This window comes from Tursiops truncatus, chromosome 2 (assembly GCF_011762595.2).
Source record: "Tursiops truncatus isolate mTurTru1 chromosome 2, mTurTru1.mat.Y, whole genome shotgun sequence".
NCBI lineage: Eukaryota > Metazoa > Chordata > Mammalia > Artiodactyla > Delphinidae > Tursiops > Tursiops truncatus.
In genome coordinates this window covers 29954333-29981618 of record NC_047035.1, presented here as the reverse complement: position 1 = coordinate 29981618, position 27286 = coordinate 29954333, and the positions used below count along the sequence as shown (strand labels likewise).

Below are 27286 nucleotides of genomic sequence, written 5' to 3'. Positions count from 1 at the left end.
CATAGGATAGGTTCAATACTTTGTAAATGTTTAATTGCACATGTAGCCCATGAATCTATTGACTTTGTAGAGTTTTTAATTGTGTTCCGTTTCTGTCGTGGTAGGATGCTGGTGAGATTGAGATGGCAATGAGATGCCAGCATGAGGGCAAGAAGACAAAGATTTTTCAGTGAGAAATTACACATCCAGGAAAAACCAACATCTGAGCTTAAAGCAAGTCCCCTGGATGCCCTGTTCGAGGACTTGGCTTTGTTGCCAGTGGTCACGTGATTAGTTGGGTGTCAGAGGGAGCGCTGTTGAGGCACTAAGGAAGTGCAGACAGACAAGCCCCAGGGAAGGTCTGTGCCAAGAGAAAGCTTCCCTCAATAGCTACTTGCTGCCTTCCCGGTTATGGTGAACCAACTGCCCAACGTGTGACATTAGCTGTACAAGAAGGGGGCCACCAGCATTTGATCACGTAGCTCGTGGTCATCAGTAGAGGTACCGGCTTTGCCTTCCACGCATGGTACTCTACTTCTCAACTTAGCTGGCCCATTTTGACCCAGATGGGTTGGAAATTTCTTGGGATGATTCTGCTTAAATAAAAACCAAATCTGGGTTACACTTTCCTGAGTTTCACATTTGGCCAATACAAAATACTGTCTGAGGCAGTGTCGTCAAAGCAGCTGCGACCCACGCTGACCTCCACCTCTCCTGGGTCATTGGGACCAGGTCTGCTGGGGCTGGTGACATGCCAGGCTTTCTGCTGCAGGTTGCCCCGATTCCACAGGCTGCCTAGTTGGTGACAAAGGAGGTACCTCGTAATAGAGAAGATACCCCTTTATCTGACACAGTGCAGAGCTGTAGCTGTTTGGTTCATTGGAAAAGTTGGTGAGTTGGTATGAAAAAGTGATACATACATACTTTAATGACCTCAAATTAATGTAAAATGTACAAAGAAACATTCATTCAACAGCCTTTTGAGGTAGGATGAAAGATTCTCTTTGATTATTGTTGCCCATAATTTGAGTTTCTTTCTTAAATAAGCCACACTTAAACCACCCAGTTTTGACATCTTTAAAGTGCATCAAGAATTTTGAAAATATTTTTAAAGCAACTGTATGTTGGCCCCGCTCAGATTTCTACTATTTTTTCACGTTTTTTTCAGTTCTCTCACTTATACCAAATTCATCAGCAATTGTCTTAGCTGACTCTCCTTTCTCAGGTTATTCAAAAGCCATTCAACTGGATCGTCATAGAAACAACAACGCTCTCTCTTTTCACATTAATTTCACCAGTGCGTGTAATACTAAGTGAATGTACATTATTAAAATAACAAGTATGCCTAACATAAGCAGGTTTGAGAACAAACACAATTGACTCTCACCCACAGACTCGACTGTGTGAGCAGAGGTGTGGGCATACAGAGTAGGCTGCTACCAGAAGGCTCCAGCATATCGTAGGCTGCATCAGGAAATTTTTCAGACCACATGGAGGAGGTCGGTTAACCCAGCAAGGAGTTGACTAGAGTTCCTGGTATAATTAAGTTGTCAAACAGCAGGTCAGCCCTGGTCCTCTCTGACCTTGCCTCCTGGTCATTCTATTGTTCATTCCTACCATTCACCTGTTATCTCCCCTGGCTCGTTCTACTTGGCACTAGAGAAGGAAGGAGATACCGAAGAAGCAGAGGTAGGAGAGGAAGTGATGAAGGCCATGTTTGAGGAAGAATATCCTGGCAACTGAGGGCTAAGAGCCCTTCCTGAGCCTGGGAAGAGACACCTAAATTGTCCTCCCTTTCCACTGTCCACTCATTCCACCTGGCAGGCCAGGCCCTGGTGCCAGGTGCAGGGGTTCGTGCTGAGCAGGACACAGCCTCTGCCCTGCTTGGGGTGAAACAGAGTGAGGAGGATGAAGGGGGTTGTCAGGATTGGAAGATGGGGGCCCTCATCTGACAGATTCCCAGAGGTCAGGTGTCATGGCTTCCACATAGAAACGTATTCTTTTTTTTTTTTTTTTTTGCGGTACGCGGGCCTCTCACTGTTGTGGCCTCTCCCGTCACGGAGCACAGGCTCCGGACGCACAGGCTCAGCGGCCATGGCTCACGGGCCCAGCCGCTCCGCGGCATGTGGGATCTTCCTGGACCGGGGCACGAACCCGCGTCCCCTGCATCGACAGGCGGACTCTCAACCACTGCGCCACCAGGGAAGCCCAGAAACGTATTCTTGACTGCACAGGGTTGAGCACATAGAGGGGAATGGCTGGCTGGCTGGCTGGCTGGCTGGATGGATGGCTGGCTGGATGGATGGATGGCTGACTGGATGAGTGGATGAACAACTGGGTGGATGAATTTACGATTCCACCACCCTGCTGGTTTTGTATATGTTGTAATTTCTCTTCTTCCTTCAGCCATCTACCTCTGTAAGAGGACAATGCAGAATAAAGCAAGGCTGGAACTGGCGGATTATGAAGCAGTAAGTACGATTATTTTCCAGGAAAGGTATGGGAGGAGAGTATAAAATACCTTCAGTTCTTTCTCAGCTTGTATTTTTCCCTTTTTCTCTCCCCAACCCTTCAGACAGTGGAAAGACAGTCTCTTCTATTTTCCCTCTTTTGTTCTCAGCTCCTCTTACCATCACAATAAATTGCTTCTTTAAATAAAGGAATCTCAAAACTCAGCAGTAAAAAAAAACAACTCAATTAAAAGTTGGCAAAGGACTAGAACAGGCACTTCACCAAAGAGGACATAAGGATGACAAAGGTGTTCAACATCATTAGCCATTAGAGAAATGCAGATTAAATCCATGGTGAGATACTGTTACACACCTATTAAAATGGCTGAAGTTAAAAGTACTGGTAATGCCAAGTGCTGGTGAGGATGTGGTGAACAACGGGAGCGCTCCTATATTGCTGGCGGGAGTGCAAAATGGTGCAGCCACTCGGGAAAATGGTTTGGCAGTTCCTCATAAAGTTCAACACACACACACTGTACAGCCAAGTAATCCCACTTTTACATACCTACATACACACCCTAGAGAAATCAGAACTTACGTTCACACAAAAACCTGTACACTCATGTCCATAGCAGATTTATGTGTGATAACCCAAAGCTGAAAACAACTCAGATGCACTTTAACAGGTGAATGTCTAAATGGACGATGCTACAGCCATGTAATGGAATACTGCTCTTCAGTGAAAAGGAATAAACTATTAATCTAACCACTTGGATGAGTATCAAAGACATTATGTTGAGGGAAAGAAGCCAATCTCAAAAGATTTCAAACTGTGTGATTCCATTTATGTGACACTTTTGTAAATACAAAACTATCACGAGGGAAAACAGATCAGTGGCTTCCAGGATGCAGCTATAAAGAGATTCCAGGAGGGAGTTTTGGGGGGTGGTGGAACCATTCTGTATTCCGATTGTGGTGGTGGTTACGTGAATATATACATGTGTTAAAATGTATAGTACTATACACGAGAAGAAAAGAACACATTTATTGTATGATAATTTTTTCGTTTAATATATGATCGTTTTTTTTTAATGGCATCTTCATACCCGATTCACCTGTGCTTGGCAGTAAATGCAAAATCTAAGGACCAAATCCAATCCAGAAGATAAGATGTATGCCGGATGGCAATGTACCCTCCCAGCTTTCCTCCGCCTCCACCTTCTCTACAAGGTGTGATTTCTTACAGAAATTGGAGACCCAGCCACACTCATATCCATTCCCATTTCACAGAGCCAAGGCACAGAGAACTTGAAGATTCACAGATAATGTTTTAAATATTTAAAATTTGGGGTTGCAGACTCTTCCCCCGAAACCACACTTTGTATGGGTCACAGAAAACCTAGGATACTGGCCAACTTTTCTTATACCCTCCAGAGGAGGTGTTGCTGAGCCATGGAATGACTGAAGAGCCGGCAGCTAGGAGGAGGGGCAACGTTAGGGGCAGTGAAGAATCCTCCCCTGGATAATCCATCATGAACAGCTCCTCAGATCCACCCACCTCCCCAATGTCCCTCCCACTTTTGCTGTCTCAGTCTTCCAAACCAAGTGTGAGGCCCCACTCTACCAAACCTTGTCACCCTCGGTTACCTACACCCAAGCCCACCAATGCACTGAGCCACCGTTCCCCTCTCTGCAGCCCAAATGGAATGTGCATGCCATCAGAGAGCAGGACCGGTGCATGGCCCTCCACCCTCTTTGATCCCACTGGCATCACAGGACCTGTGAATGGGCAGTGCAGGTTGCAGTGCAAGAGTTTACTGGGAGTGTGAGGACCTGGCTAAAGTTTGCTTATCCAAGGGAGCCGTGAAACATAAATCTGTTGGAACGTTCTAATTTTCCCCAGCATCCCTAGCATGGCGGTTCTGTGGCTCTGAGCATCTCAGGCACCCAGTCCCTGCCCTATCTGCCCTCGTGCACCAGCAATCACCCCTCTTCTAGAAGACTGCTGTCTGACTCTTTGTGCGCACAGTGCAAAGTGCTTTAACTTTGGCATGACTACGTCACTTCCTGAATATGACCTACAGAAAGAACCCAGACGGCAGGAGCATGTGGCCCCTCCATCCCGTGTCTCCCTTCCCTGTAGTTCCCTTGTTTAAAAAAGCGCCTAAACGGAAACAAGACAGCACCAACTCCTGACATATTTTATTCTGTTTTCTTTTCTCTTACCCTACAATATTCTGCTTTGGTATCTGTAAAGAATATGGTGTTAAGATGTTCTTTCAGGTTGAAGTTCTGTCTAAAAGTGGTTAGATACTAAAAAGACATTTTGTTTTCAAAATTCACTAATTTTATTAATTTTTTCTGATTACATCGTCCCTTTGTAAAAACAATTCAAACAGCAAAGAAAGGAGAGAAAATAGCCTGCAATCCTTCTCTCCTAAGCTTTTTTCTGTACATACATTTTTTTTTCTAACAAGAAAACTTGAATCACACCACAAACATTATAGTGTAAGCTGCTTCTTTTTCCAGTTGTATACTGTGAGGATGTTGAGAATCTTTCCATATCAGTAATAATCATCTACATTCTCACTTTTCATGGCTGCCTAGTACTCCATGGTATGACTGTGTCATCATTTATGTGACTGCTCCCCAGTTGACTGACATTCAGGCTTTACCAGCTTTGCTTCCTGTGAACAGTGGGAAAATCTAAGGGACAGTTTTTTTGAGGTACTCGTACAGCAAGCCTTGGTGATAACTGAGTTCACGTGTGTGTTGGTCTTCACCTGAAGCTCCTTTCATGTTAATAATCCACTAATGAGGGTAATCAGTTAGTGTTGGCATGAGCTCTATGAAAATACACAGCATAATGTGGGCTCTCGCCTCGCATTCCATCAGGATTAGGCGGGTCATTAGGGAACCTGTCAAACGCCCCCCCCCCCCCCCCGCACCGTCCTGTTGTGCTGCTAGGCTACTCTACAGGCTTTGAGAAAAGACTTCTTCCCTCTTCCTCTAAATGTGACCCTGGATGCCTTTTCTTTCTTTTTGTTTTGGGGTTTTCCTTTCATGACCATCACAAACCTAAACACTCCCTTCTTTCCCACTTTTGAGTCTGGACTTTCCAAGTTGTTAATGCCAGGTCCTCTGGGTTCTCCTTTCCTGCCACCTTCCTAGCCCTCTGCTTGCTGGAAGACAAGTCTTGAGACATCCATTCTTGGTTTTGCAATCAGTTGCAAAAACACCCCTCATGCCTTCCCTAAATCCTGCGTGAACAACCACAACCAATTCTCCCTATCTTCAGTGGCCTTTATAAGTGCTGTGTGAGTCGTGTTCTTGTAAAACACACAAGGAAAGAGGAATCGGGAACCACAGAGACGTCAGACTTAATGGGTGCGTAAATGAATATTAATAGTTCTGCTCCGTACAGCAGGGTCTGGTGCAAAGTCAGATGGGGTTCACATCCAGTGGATTTAAAGTGGGGCCCTACTGTTTTGTTGGGAGTAACCGAAATAGATGGCTGCCTTGTAATAAGCATAGCTGTCGGTGCGCAAACTTACGATGATTAATGCCTTCTTGTTGATTTTCATTTCTCATTAGGAAAACTTAGCAAGACTCCAGAGGGCCTTTGCAAGGAAGTGGGAATTCATCTTTATGCAAGCAGAAGCACAAGTAAAGTAGGTGAACTTAATAGAGACCCTTTGCAAAGAGAGAAACACTCTCTGGAAATCAGAGGTGGTGTGAGAGTGGGGGTTCCTTCCATGGCCAGCCAGCTCTGGTTAGTCACTGTCTCTCTCATGACAGCAACTGAGTAGAAATCAAGTTCAGGATGGATAAGTTGCATCTCTGTCACCCATGGCACTCTAAAACAATTCCCAAAGCGTGTGTTTCAGCAGGCAATGGGGTTCCTCCCAAACGTAGAGCTCTGGTCCTGAGAAGATGTACCTAATTCCCAAGGGGATTTCCAAACCTTCTTCTGTGCTCAGAGACTAGAAACCATCAGACCCACTTTACTTGTCGGTCTGGAGAGTTCGTCTTCATAGGAAAACATACTGGAGTTTTTAGGCAGGCCAACAAGTGGCCCCTCCACCGTATCTCCCAGGGGGAGGGTTTCAGAACTAATCAAAACTAAGGCAGAGAAGTCAGACATCTGGAGTCTGAAATGTCAGGTTGTTACTGATGAACTAGTAATAGGACATGATTTTGGACCTGTGACCACAGATCTTTACCCTGGAATGAAACATCCTGGGCAGAGCTGGGTATCTGCAGGGCTGTCCCCGCCTCAGGGAAGAGTCCAGCCCTGTGAGTTTACTGCACGCAGAGAACAGGTGTCCTGAGAACAGGCTGACCCACACAGGGCCCAGAAGGACCGACCTCAGCTTTTTCTAAATTTCTTTTTTTTTTTTAATTTATTTAATTTTGGCTGCGTCGGGTCTTCGCTGCTGCACGCAGGCTTTCTGTAGTTGCGGCGAGCGGGGGCTACTCTTCATTGCGGTGCGCGGGCTTCTCATTGCGGTGGCTTCTCTTGTTGCGGAGCATGGGCTGTAGAGCGCAGGCTCAGTAGTTGTGGCGCATGGGCTTCCTTGCTTCGCGGCATGTGGGATCTTCCTGGTCTAGGGCTCGAACCCTCGTCCCCTGCGTTGGCAGGTGGATTCTTAACCACTGCGCTACCAGGGAAGCCCCAGCTTTCTTCTTTCAAATCTGCCAGTAAATTAAAGTCTACAAGAGACGAAAGGAGGAGGAAGTTGGAGTGTTTTTCCCATATTCTTCCTTCCCAGCGAGTGTAGTGGAAATTTCTTCCTCTCTAAGGAAACAGGAGAAGTGGGTTGTAAATGTCCCCCACCCCACAAACATGGTCATCAACCAGATCCTTTTGATTCTGGGAAATGGACTTGCTCAGGTGCAGTTCTCTCTTGTCCTTTCTAGCAACGGGCTCTTGTTTAGCTTCAAGTGATAATGGAAGAAATGGGACAGAGGAGGGGTGGGAAAGGGATGCTGAGCTGGGAGGAGGTGAGTACCTTTTCTCTGGGCACCGCTTGCACCTGAGCAGCCCCCGTGGGTCTTCAGAGGACCCCCTGTGCCCTCTCTGGGCAGTGTGGGTGACATTGATCACAGGTACAGTCACTGGGTCCAGTGGGCCTCATGGTGTCATCGCTCTCCCCCTCCCTCTGCAGTCTCTACTCCCCACCCATGAATCCACAGGTCTGCCCACCACCCCGGTTCTCCCAGAAACCCCCGAGGGTGGTGGACACCAGACACTGGATGCTGAGCTGCATCAGGAAGAGCCTTGGCCCCTGAGGAAGGAGAAAGCAGGAGGGTGGGTGACTAGGTGAGAAGAAGGCAGGATTGAGCCAGTGCACTCAGACGCCTCTGGGAAGTGAAGAGGAGGGCTGATCTACACTTTCGGGATCACACGGCATCGAATGTTATAAAAGGAGGGAAAAGTGCCACTTTGTACCTATACGGTATTTCTCGATTCACTTTTTTGATGAACTCTGTGATTACATTATAATTGTGGGCCATTTAAGTACACAGTAACTCTCACAAAAATCACAGTATGACTTTATTTCAGTCAATCCAATAAACGAAAGTACTCCCAAGAGAGCCAAGAACCAGCAGTTACAAAGCAATTAATCCGAGTTACTTTTTACTTAGAGAGATAATATGAAGTAATACAGGCTTTTTTTTTTAAACACTCTTATCTATGCGATCACAACATAAAGAATCTGTCTGTCTGTCTGTCTTGCAATTTGTCCGTCCCCCAGCTGAGGCCAGAGGTATTTGCCTTCTGGATCTTGTCACACACGAGGGTTATTACTTTGCTTTTAGGAAGCCAGATGGTTTAAGTGACTTTTAAAACACATAATTGCAGCATTTTGAAGACATTTCTACTGATTCTGAATCTAAAGCAAAATTTCAAGTTTGAGGATGAAACACTACAAGCCTATGGTTATATTCCTTCCCATAATCTGAATATGCAATAGTAGCCACTTTGATGCGGGGCATGTCAACAACTTATGCAGCTCTTAGTAATTCAAATGGACAGCTGCATTCCTGAACCCTCATTAGGCTCACCCTGTTCATTACACATAATTGGTCATTTGCAACCTAGCTGATAACAAGCTCTCTTACCCTGTGTGGGCTTCTTGAGGCTTCCTCGAGGGAACCATACACCCATATTGCACAGCTCTGCAGAGAGCAGGGGCCACGCAGGTGCCAGGAGCCCTGTGCACGCAAAGCTCCTAAAAAAGGGAGAACAGAGCTGACACGTGGGTCATGGAGGAAAAACAGAATTAAAAGCCTCTGATTTCCCCTTTTTCACTCTTTCAGGATTGATCGGAAAAAGGACAAGACAGAGAGGAAAATTTTGGATAGTCAAGAACGAGCCTTTTGGGATGTCCACAGGCCAGTGGTGAGGAAGCTCTGCTTAGTTCTCTAAGTTTTATGTTTTCTCTCTTCCTTCGCTTAAAAGAAAAGACTGTCTTTAGCCACCAGGCGTCTCACTTTTAAGAAAATTGCTAAGCTTTGTGAAATTGGTTTTTGCCATTCATATCATCTCAGTAGATTTTCTGGAATATATGTCAGTTCCACCTTTTAAAAATTATACATCCATGAAAATATGGAATGGGAAATGGGGAGCTGTGGGAATTCCACCTGGGGAACTTTGGGCCCTGAAGTTTCCAGTCCTAAGTTAAGCAATTTCCATTTCTACTGTCATTCAATTCCAACTTCTAGAATATTCTCTTTCAAATGCAACCGTTGTTGTTACGGTGGTTATGTTCTATGAAGTCGCCGAGAGCACTGAATTAGCGGATGCTGAACCATTATCCTGGGAGAGATACAGGGTTAGGTTCTTGCAAGCCTCCAGTCACATTTTCATCAACTGATCAATGCATAACCTTGTTTGAAGTGTGTTTCGGTTTAAAGACACCTTATTTAATGTGTATTGTTGACCACCTGGCATTGAACTCGCAGCCAGGAGCGCTATAGCACACGCCTAGATGGAGCTTATCTAACATACCTATTTTCTCCATAAAGCACGTCCCAGCCTTCCTGCACTTAGGAATGCTCGACAGCACATCAGCACTGGGCTTGGGCAAAATCACCAACAAAAACACAAAAATGTGTAAAACTGGTGCTGAATAGACTGTGCAAAGGACACTTGTTTGCAGCATGAGATGAAATAAGGCACCTCACCGGGAACACGCGGGTCTGGCAACTCAACATGTTTCCTGCTCTGCGCACGTCCCAAGTGACCATGAAGCCACCACAAGCCCTGACTTGGGGGTTATAAATAAATTTTAGCACGTAGGCAAAATCACAAATACAAAATCCACGAATAATGAGGTTTCACGCATTTCTAATTTTGTATTACTAAAATAAGTCTTACATTTTCCTCATGAAATGGAACTAAAACGAATAAGCTATGTCAGCCTTCCTCAAGTCTGATTAAAAGCAAAACCAAAAAAAAAAAAAAAAAAATTCCCTATCCTGATAGTGGAGTGGTTTTAGATGGTTAGGTATATGAAAGAACAAAGGCTCTGACTGAAGCCATCCACCAATTTAAATAATAAGTTTACGCTTATAAACTGTACACTGTACTCTCTATTTATCATCCTTAGGTAATATGAGGTAAGCTGTTTTAATTCATATGAGAACTCTGTGGAGGAACACATACTGAAGGTGAAACACCTTTGTAAAAAAAAAAAAAGACTGTAAATGGCAAAATGGGGGTAGTCATGTATTATCTGTAATGGAAAAGATAAAGATTGGTTCTGATAGTGTCACTTGAGCCAACTTGGAAAGTATGATGTTCACTTAGTAATTTATATGATGATTTTTTTCTCTCAGCCAGGCTGTGTGAACACAACAGAAATGGATATCAGAAAATGTCGACGTTTGAAGAACCCGCAAAAGGTTAAAAAGGTTCGCTAGTTTAGCTGAATTAAAAATTCTTGGGATCACCCTTCCATTTCCGGTACTGTTCAAATAATAATTTACTATTTGTAGTTCTTCCCCGTTTCATCCTTTGAAACCATATCATTCATTCTACAAATATCTATGGAGTGGCTGCCGTGTGCTTGGCACCGTTCTGGCTGTGGAAATATAGTGGCAAGTCTTAACAAAGCCCACAGCCTGGTAGGCATGAAGCCAGCCAGCAGGCAACGGTGGGAAGTACAGGATGGTTCAGGAAGACCAGGAGGGTGCCCCAGACCGGGGGCTTCCCAAGGGTTTCCATAGCAGGCTCGAGGGTGCAGAGGTCTAAAGGGTAAGTAGCAGTTGGCTCTGGGGAGACAGCAGAGAGGAAGGGAAACATAAGGAACAAAAAGTAGGGCAACACCACAGGCGAAGGCCAGCTTGGTACTTTGACACAAATGCAAGTCTTTTAGTATAGCTAGATCTCCCAAAGTCAAATCACCATCTCACCCAAATGTGAATGAGCCAGTGATCATTTGTGTTTCACTATACTGGAAGGGGCAGTGGCTCTCTCTCCTCTATCAATATATATGTGACATGACATATATATCAGCTTCTTGAATTTACTTATATATTTTGTTCTTCTTTGAGATATTGATGCCCACTGTATTATACTTTAATGTTCGTCTTAAAATGTCCCCATTTAGTCTTTAAAGGCCCCCTAATTCTAATATTCCAGAATCTCATGGAGCCCACATGCACCCTGAGCCTTTCTTGATTTTACAGATTTCAGCTATAAATTGCACACCCTTCAGTGTTTTATTTCTTTCCCAGAACAAAGATGGTCTTTACTCTGTCTCTAACAAAAGGAACAGATTAAAAAGTAGCTATAGCTGTGGGCAAGTGGAAAATCTGTGTCCAGAAAACTGGTCAGTTTAAAAGGAAAAAATTGGAAACCCTGCCATCTCAAGTTTGTACCAGACAGGCATGTCATCTGCTGACAAACAGAAAATCTAGAGGGGATCTTTATCTTCCTGCATAATCTTCAGGAATTGTTCCTGAACTTTCCTGTGTCTCAGAATCACCTGGGGCATTTGATGAAAGCGCAGGTTCCCGAACCCCACCCATGAAGATTCCGATTCAGGAGGTCTTGGATAGAACTCGGCAATGTACCTGTTTACCGAGTACCCAAGATAACTCTTTGCAGATGGTCTATGGACTGTATCTGGAGAAACACTGATACACAAGGAGACCATTTAAGCTCAATGAAAGGAAGGATTTTCTAATAGTGGTAACTCAAAGATGGACCAGCTGCCTCAAGAGGCAGAGTTCCCATTATTGGAGAATTTCAAGCAGAGGCCACTCACTTATTGTCAGGATGTCATGGAGGGGATTGGAAGCATCAGATGAGCGCTTGAGCTAGCTGACCCTTCGGACCCCCTTCAACTCTGAGGGTGCATGATTTAATATTCTTGTTTCTTCTCTAGTCAGTGTACGGCGTGACTGAAGAATCCCAGTCGCAAAGCCCAGTGCACGTCCCCAGTCAGCCAATCAGGAAAACTACAAAAGAGGACATCCGGAAACAGGTGAATGAATGTGCTACTGCACTCTAAGGAGGAGATGTGGCCAGCTTGAAAACCTTTTGAATGTCCACCTCTGGAGGCTGAGTGAGCTTTGAGTTCCTGGAGAGCACAGTGGAACCCAGCTGTGGGTGACTTGAACCTTTGGGCACTGTGTGTGAATAATTCACGGAGCCTCGAGAAGACAAATTCTCCACCAAGTTACTCCAGCAGTTACTAGAAAAGGACATAAATGAGTTACCCCAACACCATGGGCTGACTGCCGTAGTCGGGTTTCCCCCAAGATGCTGTGGGAGCTGGAGGCAGGAGGGACTCGTGTCACAGCGTCCTTAAAATTGTATTGCACTTCCAGAGTGAGCCAGCTCAGGACCACCAGCTTTATTGCTCTGATTCAAAACAAAGGTTGACAGATAAAGCAAACCCTACCCACGATGCCATTTCAGCATTATTTGGTTCCATGTTATCTTCCTTCATGATGAGGAGTTAACTGGTCAACCCAGGTCACAGACAATGCCTAATTACATTACTGCTTTCCAGGGGTTCACTGGTAATGAAGTGACTTGACTTTACATTATGCTTTACTGACTTCTAGGGGGTACCCAAAGGCATAAACTGTGAGGTGCCTTCCCTTGACAACTTTATTATTGAGTGGGGAAAAGGAAACAGATGTATGGAAAATAGCTACTCAGTGCCAGTTAAGTACACCAAGCACATAGGCATGAGGTAGGTGTGAAAGCTGGGTAGGAGATCACTGGAGATTAGCCAAACCAGATCCTTATGGTGTATGTGTTACCTCCATGCTGTTGCTAAGCTTTGTAGAATATGTACTATATTTAAGTTTTCATTCACTTCTGGGTAAAGAAGATGTGGCACATATATGCAATGGAATATTACTCAGCCATAAAAAGAAACGAAATTGAGTTATTTGTAATGAGGTGGATGGACCTAGAGTCTGTCATACAGAGTGAAGTAAGTCAGAAAGAAAGAAACAAATGCTGTATGCTAACACATAGATATGGAATCTAAAAAACAAAATGGTACTGATGAACCTAGTGGCAGGGCAGGAATAAAGTCGTAGACATAGAGAATGGACTTGAGGACACGGGGTGGGGCGAGGGGGAGGCTGGGGCAAAGTGAGAGAGTGGCATGGACATATATACACTACCAAATGTAAAATAGTTGGCTAGTGGGAAGCAGCAGCATAGCACAGGGAGATCAACTCGGTGCTTTGTGACCACCTAGAGGGGTGGGATAGGGAGGGTGGGAGGGAGGGAGACACAAGAGGGAAGAGATATGGGGATCTATGTATGCATATGGCTGATTCACTTTATCGTAGAACAGAAACACAGTATTGTGAAGTAATTATACTCCAATAAAGATCTATTTAAGAAAAACAAAAAACTTAAGCTGTAACACAACACAGGAGAATATGTGATGTAGGCTAAATTGTAGAGTGTGTTTCTTAGTGGGGTAGGAATTTCCAAAAGGGCAAAATGGTTGCTGGAGTGTCGAGTTGGAGGGCTGGAGAAGTCTGTCCAGAGGAGGTGTTTGGATCTTGGTAGAAATACGGGTTTTGGGTTCCTGGGGTGAAGGGGGGAAATTCCAGTTTGGTCTTAACACTTCGGTTCTGCCTTTCCCCAGATAACATTTTTGAATGCACAGATTGACAGACATCGTTTAAAAATGTCCAAAGTGGCTGAAAGGTATGTTTCCCCTTAATAATATTACTACTTTCTTCTAATTTAACAAAGGAGAAATGTTACAGTGTTATGGCTAACAAGCGTGTACCAAGAGGCAGACCACAGTCATTTCTTAAACTGATGGGTGAAAAAACCACAGACCCTGTGTGGGTACAGCTGAGATAGCAGACCTCCCCTGAGTGATGTCAAGAAATGTTCTGTTGCTAAAGCTTTTGAGGGGGGTGGCCGAGGGACCTTGTCAATCAAGGAAGAACGTCCTTAAAAGCGACCTAATGCACTTTTACCTTCAGCCTCTTGATTAATTCAAATGGAATTGCTCCCTTTTCGGCTATAAAATGCCCAGATTCACTTTATAAGGGGAAAGAAATTACGTATGCCCTTTGAGGTGCTGGCGGCGCAAACAGGAGGGGACCGGTCCATCAGGAGGCGTTCCACCTCCACACACCATCAACCAGCCAACTGCATGGACTCAACTGTAAAGAAAATATTTGGGACGTCCAGCCTGGCTTCCGCCAGGGCATTTGTGCTACAATCTGCACCAGGAGCTCGTCGCACCTTTTTCACTCGTGGGAAACTCAATTTTGTCAACGAAACGGTCTGTGTTTGGACTCTCCGTGAAGAGGGGGGACCACCTGGGGAGTCTGTACGGAATAAATCTGAAGCTGAAGGTTTATTCATCCAGATGCTACTGGTAAAGCAATGACCAATATCTGAAAGCTCAAGGGCTTAAGCCGGGTCTTAGTATTTATTGGCTATAACAGTAAAGTGGGTCCTTTAAGCCCACCTCACACAGAGGGCTGGCTGTGTGTTCAACCTGTAAGCCTGTCTCTGCTGGCCCCTGGGTTCATCACATCTTCTTTCTAGATAAATAACAGCAGATTGAGGCAAAGAAAACTCCACACCCAACGCCAAACCGGAATTCACACTTTGCCCTCAGGTGGCCAAGGACATCCCTGGATATGGGCTCATCTCTTTAATGGCATCTTGTGTCTCTTCCAGGACTTCTCAGTAGTGTCACGATTGACATTCTGGGCCGAATACTTGTTTGTCGCAGAAGGCTGCGCTGTACATGATAAGATGTTTTGCAGCATCCCTGACTTCTACCCACTAGGTGCCAGAACCCCACCTCACAGTTTATGACAACCAAAAATGTCTCCAGACGTTGCCAAATGTCCCCAGGAGGGGACACAATCGACCCCGTTGAGAATCACTGATATTCCCATTTTCCCCAATGCATGTGCTTGAGAACGTTGCCATGGCTGCAGCTCACAACTAGGCGAGTGTTCTGGGGTCACAAGTTTTAGCCTGGCGGCTGGGGAGCCACCGCACCCCATTATCATAATGTGGGGCTTCCTGAGTACAGGCTCTCAGGTTGCTTTTTAGATCTCACTGTGGTTGCCTTTGTCCCAGAAGAGTGCTTGTTAGTGAGGTAGCTGGGAGGACCTTGATTCCATTGGTGTCATAGCCTGTGAGGAACTACAAGCTTCTTTCTCTGTGAAAAAGGGACAGCCAGAAATGGCTGTCCTGGGGTACTGTGAGGGTCAGAGCTACTAGCCTTGCCAGGGCACTTTAAAGTTTGCAGTCCTAGGAGAGCATGCACGCGGGAGCATCTTTCCCTGGGTCTGGCTGCTGGGGCCAGTGGTTTTGAGCGTGATCATCCAGGTGAACGAGAGGGTTAAGAATGGAGATTCCCAAGCCATAGTGCTAGGGAATTGGATTCAGTGATTCCGAGTAGGTCGAGGAACCTGCAGTTTGAATTCTCTGCGGTGGACTGACCAGGTCTCCGAGGATTTGGGGAAGCCACTGCCCACCACCCACAGTGACCTGAGAGCTCACCTCACAGGGGACACCCAGCTTGGTCTTATCTTTGGGGTATAAGGAAAGATCCCAAACCAGTCAGCACGAGGGAGGCCAGCTGTGCAGGTGTGCAAGGCGGGAAAGGAGACAGCCGCGGTGGGGGAGGGGAGCTGGACGCGCCTATTGTTGGTTTGTTTACCACGGGGTACCATCTAATTATGCTTCAGGGGCTGCTCACACTGAAGAGATTATTCATGCCAGCCCTGCGCTCCTCTCTCCGCAGCTCGAAGCTTTCACGAGTCCCCACCCAGCAGAGACTGCGCTTTATTCCCAGCAGCAATAACTGGCAACTTTTCAATGTGACACAAGGGTTTTTCATTAGAGCCACAAGGAAACCCCCAGATAGAGGAGGAGGGAGAGGAGACGGGTGTTAGCAGGAGATAAAGCAGCCTGGAGCCTTGCTCTCTGTCAGCAGCTCTGCAGGGGTGGAGACAGGGAGGTGGCACTGGCAGCTGGCCTTGGGTGCGACTGCTCTGCTCGCCAGAGGTGACAACTGAGCTATCTCAGGTGGGCGCCACTTCCCCTTGACGGATCTGGGTTCCCTGGGCCCGCTCCAGGTGATGGTGGTAATTAGCCAGAGGCCATCAGGCAAAGGACCGCAGCCCCTTGAGAACAGGTGCACATCGTTTTTCACTTAGTTCCCTGAGAACTGAAATTGGGGAGAGGGCAGGAGGGCTGGTGATCATAAAGGTCCAGTTCTAAAAAAGGCAAGAGTCAAGGCTGGGCCAAAGGGTGCAGCCAGACCCAGCTGGGAAGAGAAAAAGGAAACTTTGCAAACGGAAGGAGCAGAACAGAACAATTTAGGGGGTGGGTGCGGAGCCAGTCATCTGGGTGTGGATTCTGCCTCTGCCATTTTCTAACTGTGCGACCTTGGGCAATTTGCTTCACCTCTCTCTGCCTCTGTTCCACCTCTTGAAAGGGGAGAGAGCAGTAGTACTTAACTAATAGGGTTCACGGGGGAATCCACGGCAAGAGCTTGATCCAGTGCTTGACACAGCGCATTCAATGAATGTGAACGATTGTTATTATTTTCCAGTGTGGTGCTTTGGCGAGGAGCGGAATTGCATGAACTAGGTGTGTGGTGTCCAGAGGAGCAGAGGGCAGGCCAAGGAATGAGGCTGGCCCCGCAGATGGCAGCTCTGTGTTAGTGCAATTCTTCCCACCCTCTCTCTTTGCAGTCTCCAGCACAGAGAGCCCCGCAGGCTGCCGAAGGCTGGCCCTGCAGCCTGCAATCTGTGTGTCTCCCCTGGGTGCCTCCTATGGCACCATTAACCCGGCACCTTTGAGGAAGGAGGGGCCCTATGTGAAGAGGTTGGCTCTTCTGCACAGACTTGCTTGGGTCATCCTGATTTCACCTATTTTGTCTCATTGTCCCTATGAGTGGTCAAATGTCCCCAAAATTGCAACATCATGGCAACCAAACTACATTTCCTGGAAGCAGCACAAAAGTCTGTCTGAAATGTCACCCAATTTTTGCTTCAGAAAGTATGGTCCCTGCACACACAGATGAATTTTCCAGATGAATAATGCTTAACACCTTAAGCTTTTCATTTTAACTGTGTTGAATGAAAATATTTCTTAAACATGCCCTTGCCTTCTTAAAGAAAGGACACTGCATTTCAGTTAAGTTTTCTGGATAACTCAGGGTCAGCGTTCTTATTTTGTGCTTTAAAACTCAGTCAGTGATCAGAATCAAGTGCCACAAAATGCTTCCCTTCCCCTAAACGGCCCCAGACCATTATGTTCTTTGAGTCTCTGTTTATGCTTTTTAGTTGCTGCTTTGTCTTCTTGTTCCCGTCAACATGACTTATCTCCAGTAGCCCTTCTTCCTCGCTAAACAACTCCCGTTTCCAACCTGTACCAGGCCAGGTGTATCAGTTAGCTATTGCTGAGTAACAAACCGCCTAAAAAAAAGCCTGAAAACTGAGTGTCTTCAAACAATATGCATTTACTACTGGTCACATGTTTATGTGCCAGTCTGTGTGCTCACACGTCTATGTGCACATGTCTGTGTCCACTGGGCCACCCTCTTGTCTGCGTGCCTCCATGGATTGGGTTGGCTGCTCTACTGATCTTGCCTGGGGTCTCTCACATGCTTGGTTCAGCTGGTTTAGGATGACCTCAGCTGGGACCATTGGGCAGTCCTTCTCATGGTCTCCCATCCTCCAGCAGGCTAGTTTGACCTTATTCACCTGGGGATAGTAGGATTCCAAGAGGGAGCAGAAGCATGCAAAGCTTCTTGAGGCTTGGAAGTGGCACTCTGACACTTGTGCTGCATTTTATTGACTAAAGCAAGTCACAATCTCAGATCAGATTCAAGAGCTGGGGAAATAGACTCCATTTTTAAAACTGATCTACACACACCAGGAAATCAAATAATCAAGTTCTTTACTCTCCATCCTAAAGCAAGAGGAAAGAGTCTTCGTGAGGTGTGCTCTTCCAAATAACAGACAGTGAGCCTTGGGGCATAGAGTTTATTTCATTGTAGACTCTGCTCAGAGCCCCTTTTGGTCACTTACCTGTGTTTCCTCAGTAGTTGAAGTTGCCAAATAGATGAGGTCTTAGTCTTCTTTGCAAGAGTCCTCAAGGGGTCCACTTTTTATTCACCCCAGCCTTACAGCACTGGACAAACCAACTTTGAGAATGCAAAAATCTATATGTTTTAGTTCAAAATTGTCCGAAAAGTCTCTATATTTTGCTATGTTTCCCCACCCTTAGTGGCACTGAGCTCCAGCCGGTCACTGCCTGGATCACATCGTGCTGCCCCACATGGAAAGATGGCTTTGTGTCATTTTATAGCTGCTCCTGTACTTGGCTCATCCTTACCCCATCCCTGGGAGCCATTTGTGCATCACAGCTGACTGCTGAATTGAATTTTTACCATCACCTTGCTTGAGCATGTCAGAGATCACTGCTGCACCCTGAAATTGGAGCTGGTTCCTCCTCTGCTTCCTGACCCTCTGTGATCATGAAATGTAATTAATGAAATGAGATAAGACAGCAAGGGACTGCATACCCTAAGGGTCTATTAAAAACATGCTAGGGTGATAGAGGTCCGTGAACTTAATGTCTAATGATAGTTTCAGGGAGGAATAAAAGGGACCCAAGAGGTCATTATGACATTGCTTTTATGTGATTCCAGACACCGCAGGGTCCTTGCTTCTCACGTTAGGTGATAGAAGAGAAACCATCAGAGGTAACACTGTAGCCAGGGTGACTGTATCCAGACCAAGATCTAGAAGGGTCGCAATACCTGGCCTGGTATATGCTCTTCTTTCTGAGGGGCTAAATTCACCTCCGTGTCCCTTCCCTCATCCTGAGTTTCTCTATTGTATATCTTTTCTCTGGGTGACCCATAATTAAGGAATTATTTCTTCATATTGTCTCTCCTCCCCATCTTCTCCAACGTGAAAAAAAATAGATGAATGAATTAATGAGAACCAAACTTTCTTCTTCCGTGTCTGAAGTGCTGCTCTGCTTTTCATTCCTTCCTAATCAGATGCTCTTCCTACCTGGTTCCCTTTTGTGCATCATCATTTAGAAAGTGCATATATCAAAGGGTGTGCAAACACACTCTCCTTTTCACCCCTTCTCACATTCAGTCTCGAGGTTTGCTTCCCGCTGAGAGGCCCCCAGTTTCCTAAGGAATCCAGTAGCACATTTGTGTTGTATTTCTAAAGTAAGAATGATGGTCACTATCCCATAAGGCTTTGTATCCCATGCCTTTGTTTTCCTTGACTAATCATTTCCCACAGCTGCAAGCCGTCCCTCACTGCCCATTTTCCCTGGAGCCTAACTGTATCTTTCCATCTTCCCCTCACCTGCCTTGTAAACCAGATCCCACATACATACTTCACTCTTGGGATGCTGTGTAGGGAAAACTCCAGTCTTCCTTTTCCTGTGTTTTTCCTTTACTCTGAAACTGCCACACTCACAGTACTTTTGAAAAATTTTTATTGGAGTCTAGTTGATTTACAATGTTGTGTTAGTTTCAGGTGTACAGCAAAGTGAATCAGTTAAGCATGTGTATATATCCACTCTTTTTTAGATTCTTTTCCCATATAGGCCATTACGAAGTATTGAGTAGAGTTCCCTGTGCTCTACAGTAGGTCCTTATTAGTTATCTATCTTATATATAGCAGTGTGTCACAGTACTTCTGACACCAGATGTGTGGGGATTTTTCTCCTCACGCCAGGCAATTCTCTGACACCAGCTGGGTGTCCTACAATTTAACTCAATTCTGACACTCTACCTGGAAATAGTGTAAGATCCCACAAGTTAAGATCTCAATCCCGTAAGACAGCTCCCAACTCAGTTCAGATGCCAGTCATAGTAGGTTCCTGGGTTACCCACAACTTCTGTCCAACTTGGCTACAAATCAGAGGTTCCCACAACCCGTTCCTTGGGTTTGATTAATCTGTAGAGTGTCTCACAGAACTCAGGGAAACACTTACTTACACTTACCAGTTTATTAAAGGATATGATAAAGGATACAGACGAACAGCCAGACAAAGAGATACACAGGGTGAGGTCTGGGAGGGTCCCAAGCACAGGAGCTTCTGCCCCTGTGGAGTTGGGGTGCGTCACCCTCCCCATGTAGATATGTTCACCAACTGGAAGCTCCCTGGATCCCATACTATGGGGATTGTTTGGAGGCTTCCTCATGTAGGCATGATCAATTATTAATTCCATGTCCAGACTTTCTCCCTTCTCAAGAGAATGGGGTGTGGGCCTAAAAGCTCCAAGCTTCTAATCATGGCTTGGTCTTTCTGGTGACCGGCCCCATCCAGGAGCCATCCATAAGCCCACCCAGAGTCACCTCATTAGAACAAAAGACTCCTATCACTCAGGAGATTACAAGGGTTTCAGGAGCTCTGTGTCAGGGACCGGGGTCAAAACCCAAACATTGAATGGGGTTTGCAGGGTTTAGAGATGGGAGGGGGCCATGAGCCAAGGAATGCAGCCTGCTTCTGAAAGGTAGAAAAGGCAAAGAAATGGATTCTCCCCTAAAGCCTCCAGAAGGAACACAGTCCTGCTGACACCTTGATTTCAGCCCAGCAAAACCCACTTCAGGCTTCTGACCCTTCGAACTGGAAGGTAATCCATTTGTGTCATTTTAAGCCACTAAGTATGTGCCAATTTGTTACAGCAGCCATTAGAAACTAATACAGTACCGAATCTCTCCCTTTGTCTTAGAATCTCAAGAAGATCGAACTGCACATCCTCCTTTCTAAAGTGTGTGCATTTCCGAGTCCCTTGCTGATCAAAAATTTCTGTTATACCCCTGAGAGGTATATAAGTAATTCTGATGATTCAATACATCCTAATTCTACCAATAAGACAGAACATTGAAAATACATATGCCCATATAATTTTACTGTTTCCTTTACAAAGCCTCTAACCAACTTTATTTATGTAACTGTACCTTAACAAAACAGCTTTTCCTCTTCCTACAGTAAATTTCCCTGCTGACCAATACTGGCTACCACTGGCACTGGCTGACTGATTGGTGACCCTACTGACGAGCTGCTGCCTTGGTGCAGACTGTCGGGCGTTTCTGCAGGAAGTTCTTAGCTCTTTCTTCATGTGGTCCTCCACTTATATCCTGGATACCTGCCTGGACCCTGCTCTGAGAAGGCAGGACGTAGGGCTAGGTCATAGGAACATCTTCATTCATGCTTAATGCCTATTACATAGTCATGTCTTGTGCCCCTGTGTGGTTACAAAATCCCACCTCGGGCTCTTGACCACTTCTCTTGAACTAACATCTCTATTAAATCTCACCACCTCTCCTCCAACCGCTCCTCTGAATAGCCCCAAATTTCTCTAAAAGAGACCTGGCTTGTGGTGCTCACAGCTGCTCTCTGGCCATTTCAGCCTCTGCTGCCGTGGGCTGGGCAGTGGACCGCTGCCTTCATTGCCTCTCCTGCAGCAGAAGGCAGCCGTGTGCAGTCTCCTCGAGTGCCCGAGTACAGCTGACTCCTGAGTAACTCGGGAGTTAGGGATATGACCATCATGCACTTGAAAATTATATAAAGTATAATTGGCCCTCCATATCCATTGTTCTTGCCATCCATTTCTGCATCTGTGAATTCAACCAATCGTGTAGTACTGTGGTATCTACTATTGAAAAAATCCGCCTACAGGTGGACCAGTGTGGTGCAAACCCATGTCGTTCAGGGGTCAACTGTACTCTCCCAGCCCCTCCTGAGCCTCCCCGCTGTCCCCTTGCCCCAGGCACTCATTTCTGGGTCCGGGACCTGATCTGGCTGGTTGGACCTGGCTTCCCAGGTAGGAGGCCTGGCCACGTGCAAGGTCTAATAAAACATAAGCTGGGGGGTGCAGGGGTGTCTACTGGGAAAACCTCCAGCCTGTCTCACAGAAATCTGAGGCAGGGCGGGGGAAGATGGGGAGGAAAATTTTTTCCCATCCCTACGTTTTACTTCTGGGAAATCCACTTCTGGTTAAGAAATGTTTTTTCCTCATAACTTGTAACTAACTAGTTAGATGAAGGCCCAGCCTTTGCCTTGGGTTGCTCAAGTAGAAGTCCTTTATTAGAGACACAGTGTCACCCGAGGCTGAGGTCACTGGAACAGCCAGAGGCAGACATCCGGGAGGACAAAGGGGTCACAGCTGAGCAGAGCCCCATGGACTACACACTCCATCTCAGATTTTGAGAACACTGTGGGTGCCCGAATCCTTCATAATCAGGAAAGCTCCCAATACCCCATCATGCCTCAGACACTCTGGAGCATCTCAGTGTAGCCTGTCATCCCTTGAATAGGATTTAGGTTACCTGCTGCTGGTTTGTTACTGTGTCCATCTGAACAGAGGAGTCAGGTGTCAACTGTGCCTTCCCCATCCTCACATCCGGGTGCTTTCACATTCCTTGCAGTGGACTGAATAGAGAAAAGATATGTGCAACCCTAGCCCACGGAACCCGGGAATGAATGTGACCTTATTTAGGAAAAGAGTCTTTGCAGAAGATCTTGAGATGAGATCATTCTGGATTATCCAGGTAGATCCTAAATCTAATGACAAGTGTGCTGATAAAGAGAGAGAAGGGGAGAAGACACAGACATGTCTTCACAGAAGGCCGTGTGGAGACAGAGGCAGAGATTGTAGTGATCCAGCCACAAGCCAGTGATCAGTCACCTAAAGCCGCCAGAAGCTGGAAGAGGCGAGGAAGATACTCCCCTAGAGACTTCAGAGGGAAACGTGGCCTCAATTTCAAAATTCTAGCCTCCAGAAGTGAGAGAATACACTTCTGTTGTTTTAAACCACCAATTTTGTGGTAATTTGTTTCCTAGTAACGCTAAGAAACTGATATATTCCTTAATGTGGAAACCCATTTCTTTCAGGAAGAATGAAATTAGCCCAAGTGGCCAAGGGGTAACTCCCCTTGGAGCTGTCACAGCACCAAATTATTGCCTGATCCCTCCTGCCACGGTGCTCACTTAGAGCTCCCTTCCCTTTCGCTCTTACCTGAGATGCTGTATGGCTCATACGGATGAAGCCTCGCTCACACTAGATGCACATCCAGCAGGAGATTTACGGGACGGTGGGCCTGCGCTGCATGTGGTGGTTGCAGTCATCTGTCTCACAGTTCTTGGGTACTTGGAAGACTCTTGAAATGCTTTCCTATTATTTTTTGTCAAATGGTCCTGAGTACTCATCAAGGCCATTATGTAACATATGGTGAACCTGACAAAGTTCAGTTCAATGGCTCAGCCCACCGCTAGAAGCAAGGTTTTTCAACTTAGACCAATGCTCCTCCCACCCCGCAGGGGGACGGTCCACGCCTGGGACAGTGAGAACGTTGTGAGGTGTTAGGAAGCCTGCGACCGAATTTAAAACCAAAAGTATCACAGGCTCCTTCATCTTCATTTGATGAATAAAATATCCTGTGTCCTGAGCCTCTCAGAAAATTGAAGAACGGGATGTGGTGCTTTGCAGACATTAATGTGCATATGAATTACCTGGCCAATTTTACTACCAATGCAGATTCTGACTTGTAGGTCTGGGTGGGGCCTGAGCTTCTGCATTTCTTACAAGCTCCCAGGTGATGCCCCTGCTGCTGGTTTGTGGACCACCTTTTGAGTAGCAGTGAGATGGAGCTGCCAGTGAATTTCTTCACATTCTCAGAAGTAAGCTACTTGGCCATGCTTGCCCTTTGCAATTCAGTAGCAGGAATTGTGGCTCTGAATCTGCCATTGCAGAGGAAACTGGTGACACTCAAGCTGGTGATGCTTAGGGAAAAGTTTTATTGTAGATCGATAACCATAAAAATATTCATATCTTTGGGCCCAATAATTCCACTTATGGATGTTAATTCTAAATAAATAACCCAAAAGATGGAAAAACCTTTCTGAACAATGGTGTTCTACTCTAGCCAGCACTACATATACTAAAAAAAAGAAATTAGAAGTCTATGTCCAATATAAAGCAAATTATTATATAAATTATAATAAATTCATTCAAGGTAATATTGTGGATGTACGTTAGTCTTCTCTCCCTTCCCAAAAGTAACATGTCACTAAAGGAATGAAAATGGTATGAAGTCACAAGGTCAACAAATGGATGGATTAACAGTTTCCACACATTTTTCCAAGGTCAAAAGTATAAAGAATTGGGGAGCATGACTGCAGACCTCTGTCTCTGTTTGTAATGTTGTTTCTTTTTATTGGGTGGTGAGTACAAGGGTGATACTCTTACAGTTTTTATGCCTTTCTGAATGCAAGAAATATTTCAAAATTTAATAAAAAAGAAAGTGAATGGGGACAGAGTGAAAAACATTATGACCTCCATGTTAGGGGTGGGAGAATTATAACAAAACCAATTTGCCCAACAAAATCTGGCTTTGGCTCTTGAAGGCACCAGGGACAATGGAAGGCAAGAAGGAGGCATGGGGATAACCCCAGGGGAATGGGTAGTCTGTCTCCGGAGCTTTTGGAATCCCTTGATCCGTGCCGCATGAGGAGACCCTCTCTCCCCTCTTACCACCACCATGGGAGATGGGCACTTTATTCTCCGGAGAAACTGAGTCACATCAGCTCAGAACTCAGGCACATCATATTATGAAGGGCCAGCTGAAAGCAAGAGAATTCCTGAGCGAGCTGTGTACTGAGCTGTGGGACCCTCTACCACTCCCCTGTCCTGCTCTCAGCCCTCCAGGAGCCAGATGTAGATGCCCATGGGTAAGAGACTGGCAAACTACAACCAATGGGCCACTCCCTATGTTTGCAAATAAAGTTTTACTGAAACACAGTCACATGCATTTATTCATGGATTGTCTATGGCTGTTCTTGTTCTACAACAGAAGAGCAGAACAGTTGCAACAGACACCATCTGGTCTGCCAAGCCTAAAATATTTACTATCTGGGTCTTGCAGAAAAATATTTGCCTACCACTGCTCTAGAGCAAAGTAGATATCCCCCGAGGAAGGACTCCAAATCTCTCATGTGGAGCTTTAGTGAAATGACAGGCAAGCTGCCCTGACCCAACAACGAAGCCCATCAGTTGGCAGATCCTTTCCACACACACTCTAAGCCTCCAAGCAGGTTTTAGTCCCTCACTTTTAAGCACAAATGGATGTCCAGTGATGTTCCAGACTCTCGGAGGGAGCCCCAACACAAAGGAGTGTGATCAGAACAAACAAACAGAAAAGGGGACTTGGAGGAACCAAAAACTATTCAAAAAACAAAAGAAACTGACAATAAAAATATAGATTTAACATCCTCAGAGATACGAGAAGGTATTTCATCCATAAAACAAGAACTAGATACTATGATAAACAAGAGTGAACTCTGGGGCTTCCCTGGTGGCGCAGTGGTTGAGAATCTGCCTGCTAATGCAGGGGACACAGGTTCGAGCCCTGGTCTGGGAAGATCCCACGTGCTGCGGAGCAGCTGGACCTGTGAGCCACAACTACTGAGCCTGCGCGTCTGGAGCCTGTGCTCCGCAACAAGAGAGGCTGCGACAGTGAGAGGCCCGCGCATCGCAATGAAGAGTGACCCCCCCGCTTGCCACAACTAGAGTAAGCCCTAGCACAGAAATGAAGACCCAACACAGCCAAAAATAAATAAATAAAAGCCAAGCATTTGAAGCCCTTTTAAAAAAAAAAAAGAATGAGCTCTGGAAACGTAAGAAAATAATAGTCCAAATTGAAAAAAATAAAGACAAAGTTCAGAAGAACCATGAGCTAAAAAGAAAAGAGGATGAAAATTAGGAGGGAAAATTTAGGAATATTGGATTATCAATTCCAATATTTAATTTAAAAAATTATAAAAAGAGAAAACAGAGGAAATGAAGGTTATGAAATTAGCAAAGAAATACCATAAGATTTTGGGGAATTTTGTTTTTTTACTTATGGATTGTCCGTTGTGCCTGGCAAGGTGAATAAAAACTACCGGCAAGGGTCATGGTGAAATTTGAGAGCATTACAGCAATAAAGAGAGGACTTTAAGCTTCCAGAGGGAAGAGAAACTAAACAAAAGAACAAAAATTAAAATGGATTCAGACTTCTCAACAGTAGCATAGCACTGGATATCAAAAAATGTAAAGCAATGCCTTCAAAATTGTGAAAGAAAATGATTTTTAACCTAGGGTTCTATGTCCAGCACTGTCAGTCAAGTGTAAAGATAAAAAGAAAACATTTTTAGACCTGCAAGGACTCAAAATATTTAGCTCTTATGCATCCTTTCTTAGGAACTACTAAAGGATGTGCTTCAGCACAACCAGGAGGTAAAACCAATAGACAGACGTGGAATCCAGGAAACTGGGGCTGTAACATAGACGTGAAGGAAGGCCCAGGATGATGGTTCTGCATCAAGCCTATAGAGCAAACAGTCCAGATTCGAGCGAGAGGACTTCAGACTTTGGGGAGAGGGCCTCCAGGAGACAGGGAGACAACCCTGCTTGATTATCTGATGTGTTTAAGCTGTGAAACATTATTGCTAGATGTTTTACAGATTTGTTAGAACACTTGGAAAAGGTAATATGCTACTTAGCTCAGCAGCAGACAGTCTTTACCCAGTTTAATAATGTGGACACTGACTGTTGATTTAACAAAAAGTGTTATATTTGGAGGATCATGGGAGGAAATGGTGGAGTCGGGGGGACTGGTGAGTAAAAAGTTAATCCTTGTCTAAAATTGATAATCAAGAGCAGCTATAAAAACATATAATTTAGAAATATACAGGTAAATGCTAAAAGAAATAAGGACTGAAAGTAAGTGCCTCTGTGAGAAGGGCTAGGAGAAAACACTGCTATTGCTTTTTTGTAAAAGAAATCATTTAGTACTATTTTATTGTTTTAACTATCGACATGCATTTTGATAAAATTGAAATTTTGTTTAAAAAGATTATGTGGCTATTTAAATTCTGTGGCTGTTTAACTAGAAAAACTAAGTTGCTTTTTGGAAAATGTTTATAATATGTTAACTCCTTTTGGTCTGCCAGGATTTTAAAGTCTTTACAATAAAGAAGTCCTCCAGTTGAGAATGATGCACTGGCAGCCTAGAAAAACTGTAGCATCCTTTGTGTGCCCCAGATGCCTTGAGATCTGTAGTCCATGTGGGAGGACGAGACATAGGCAGGCTTGGACCAGTGTATCAGTAAAGCTAGCATAACCGTGGGAGGATGCACCAAGGTTCAGCAAAAGAGTTAAGTGGGAAAAAGATATAAAATGCACATGTGTACTGTGACTGCAATGATGCAAAAACAGCATGTTCATCATGAGAAGGGAGCAGGGACAAATGAAAACAGTTGGATTTGTTGGAAGTGGCCGTGAAGGTAAACTTTCTCCCCT

At 45.3% G+C, this 27286-nt stretch overlaps 1 protein-coding gene across 6 annotated transcripts in view; it reads left to right on the top strand.

Moving 5' to 3' along the window:
* RGS6 (regulator of G protein signaling 6) overlaps positions 1-27286 on the top strand; it is a 585560-nt gene that overhangs the window by 487461 nt on the left and 70813 nt on the right. For 5 of the 6 annotated variants that reach the window (XM_073800295.1, XM_073800297.1, XM_073800294.1 and 2 more), the window contains exons 7-12: positions 2386-2450; positions 6024-6100; positions 8754-8835; positions 10275-10349; positions 11828-11926; positions 13562-13623. In XM_073800295.1, the coding sequence (XP_073656396.1) occupies positions 2386-2450; positions 6024-6100; positions 8754-8835; positions 10275-10349; positions 11828-11926; positions 13562-13623 (460 nt within the window). The remainder of the gene's footprint in view (positions 1-2385; positions 2451-6023; positions 6101-8753; positions 8836-10274; positions 10350-11827; positions 11927-13561; positions 13624-27286) is intronic. The other variant, XM_073800296.1, reaches the window with a different exon arrangement.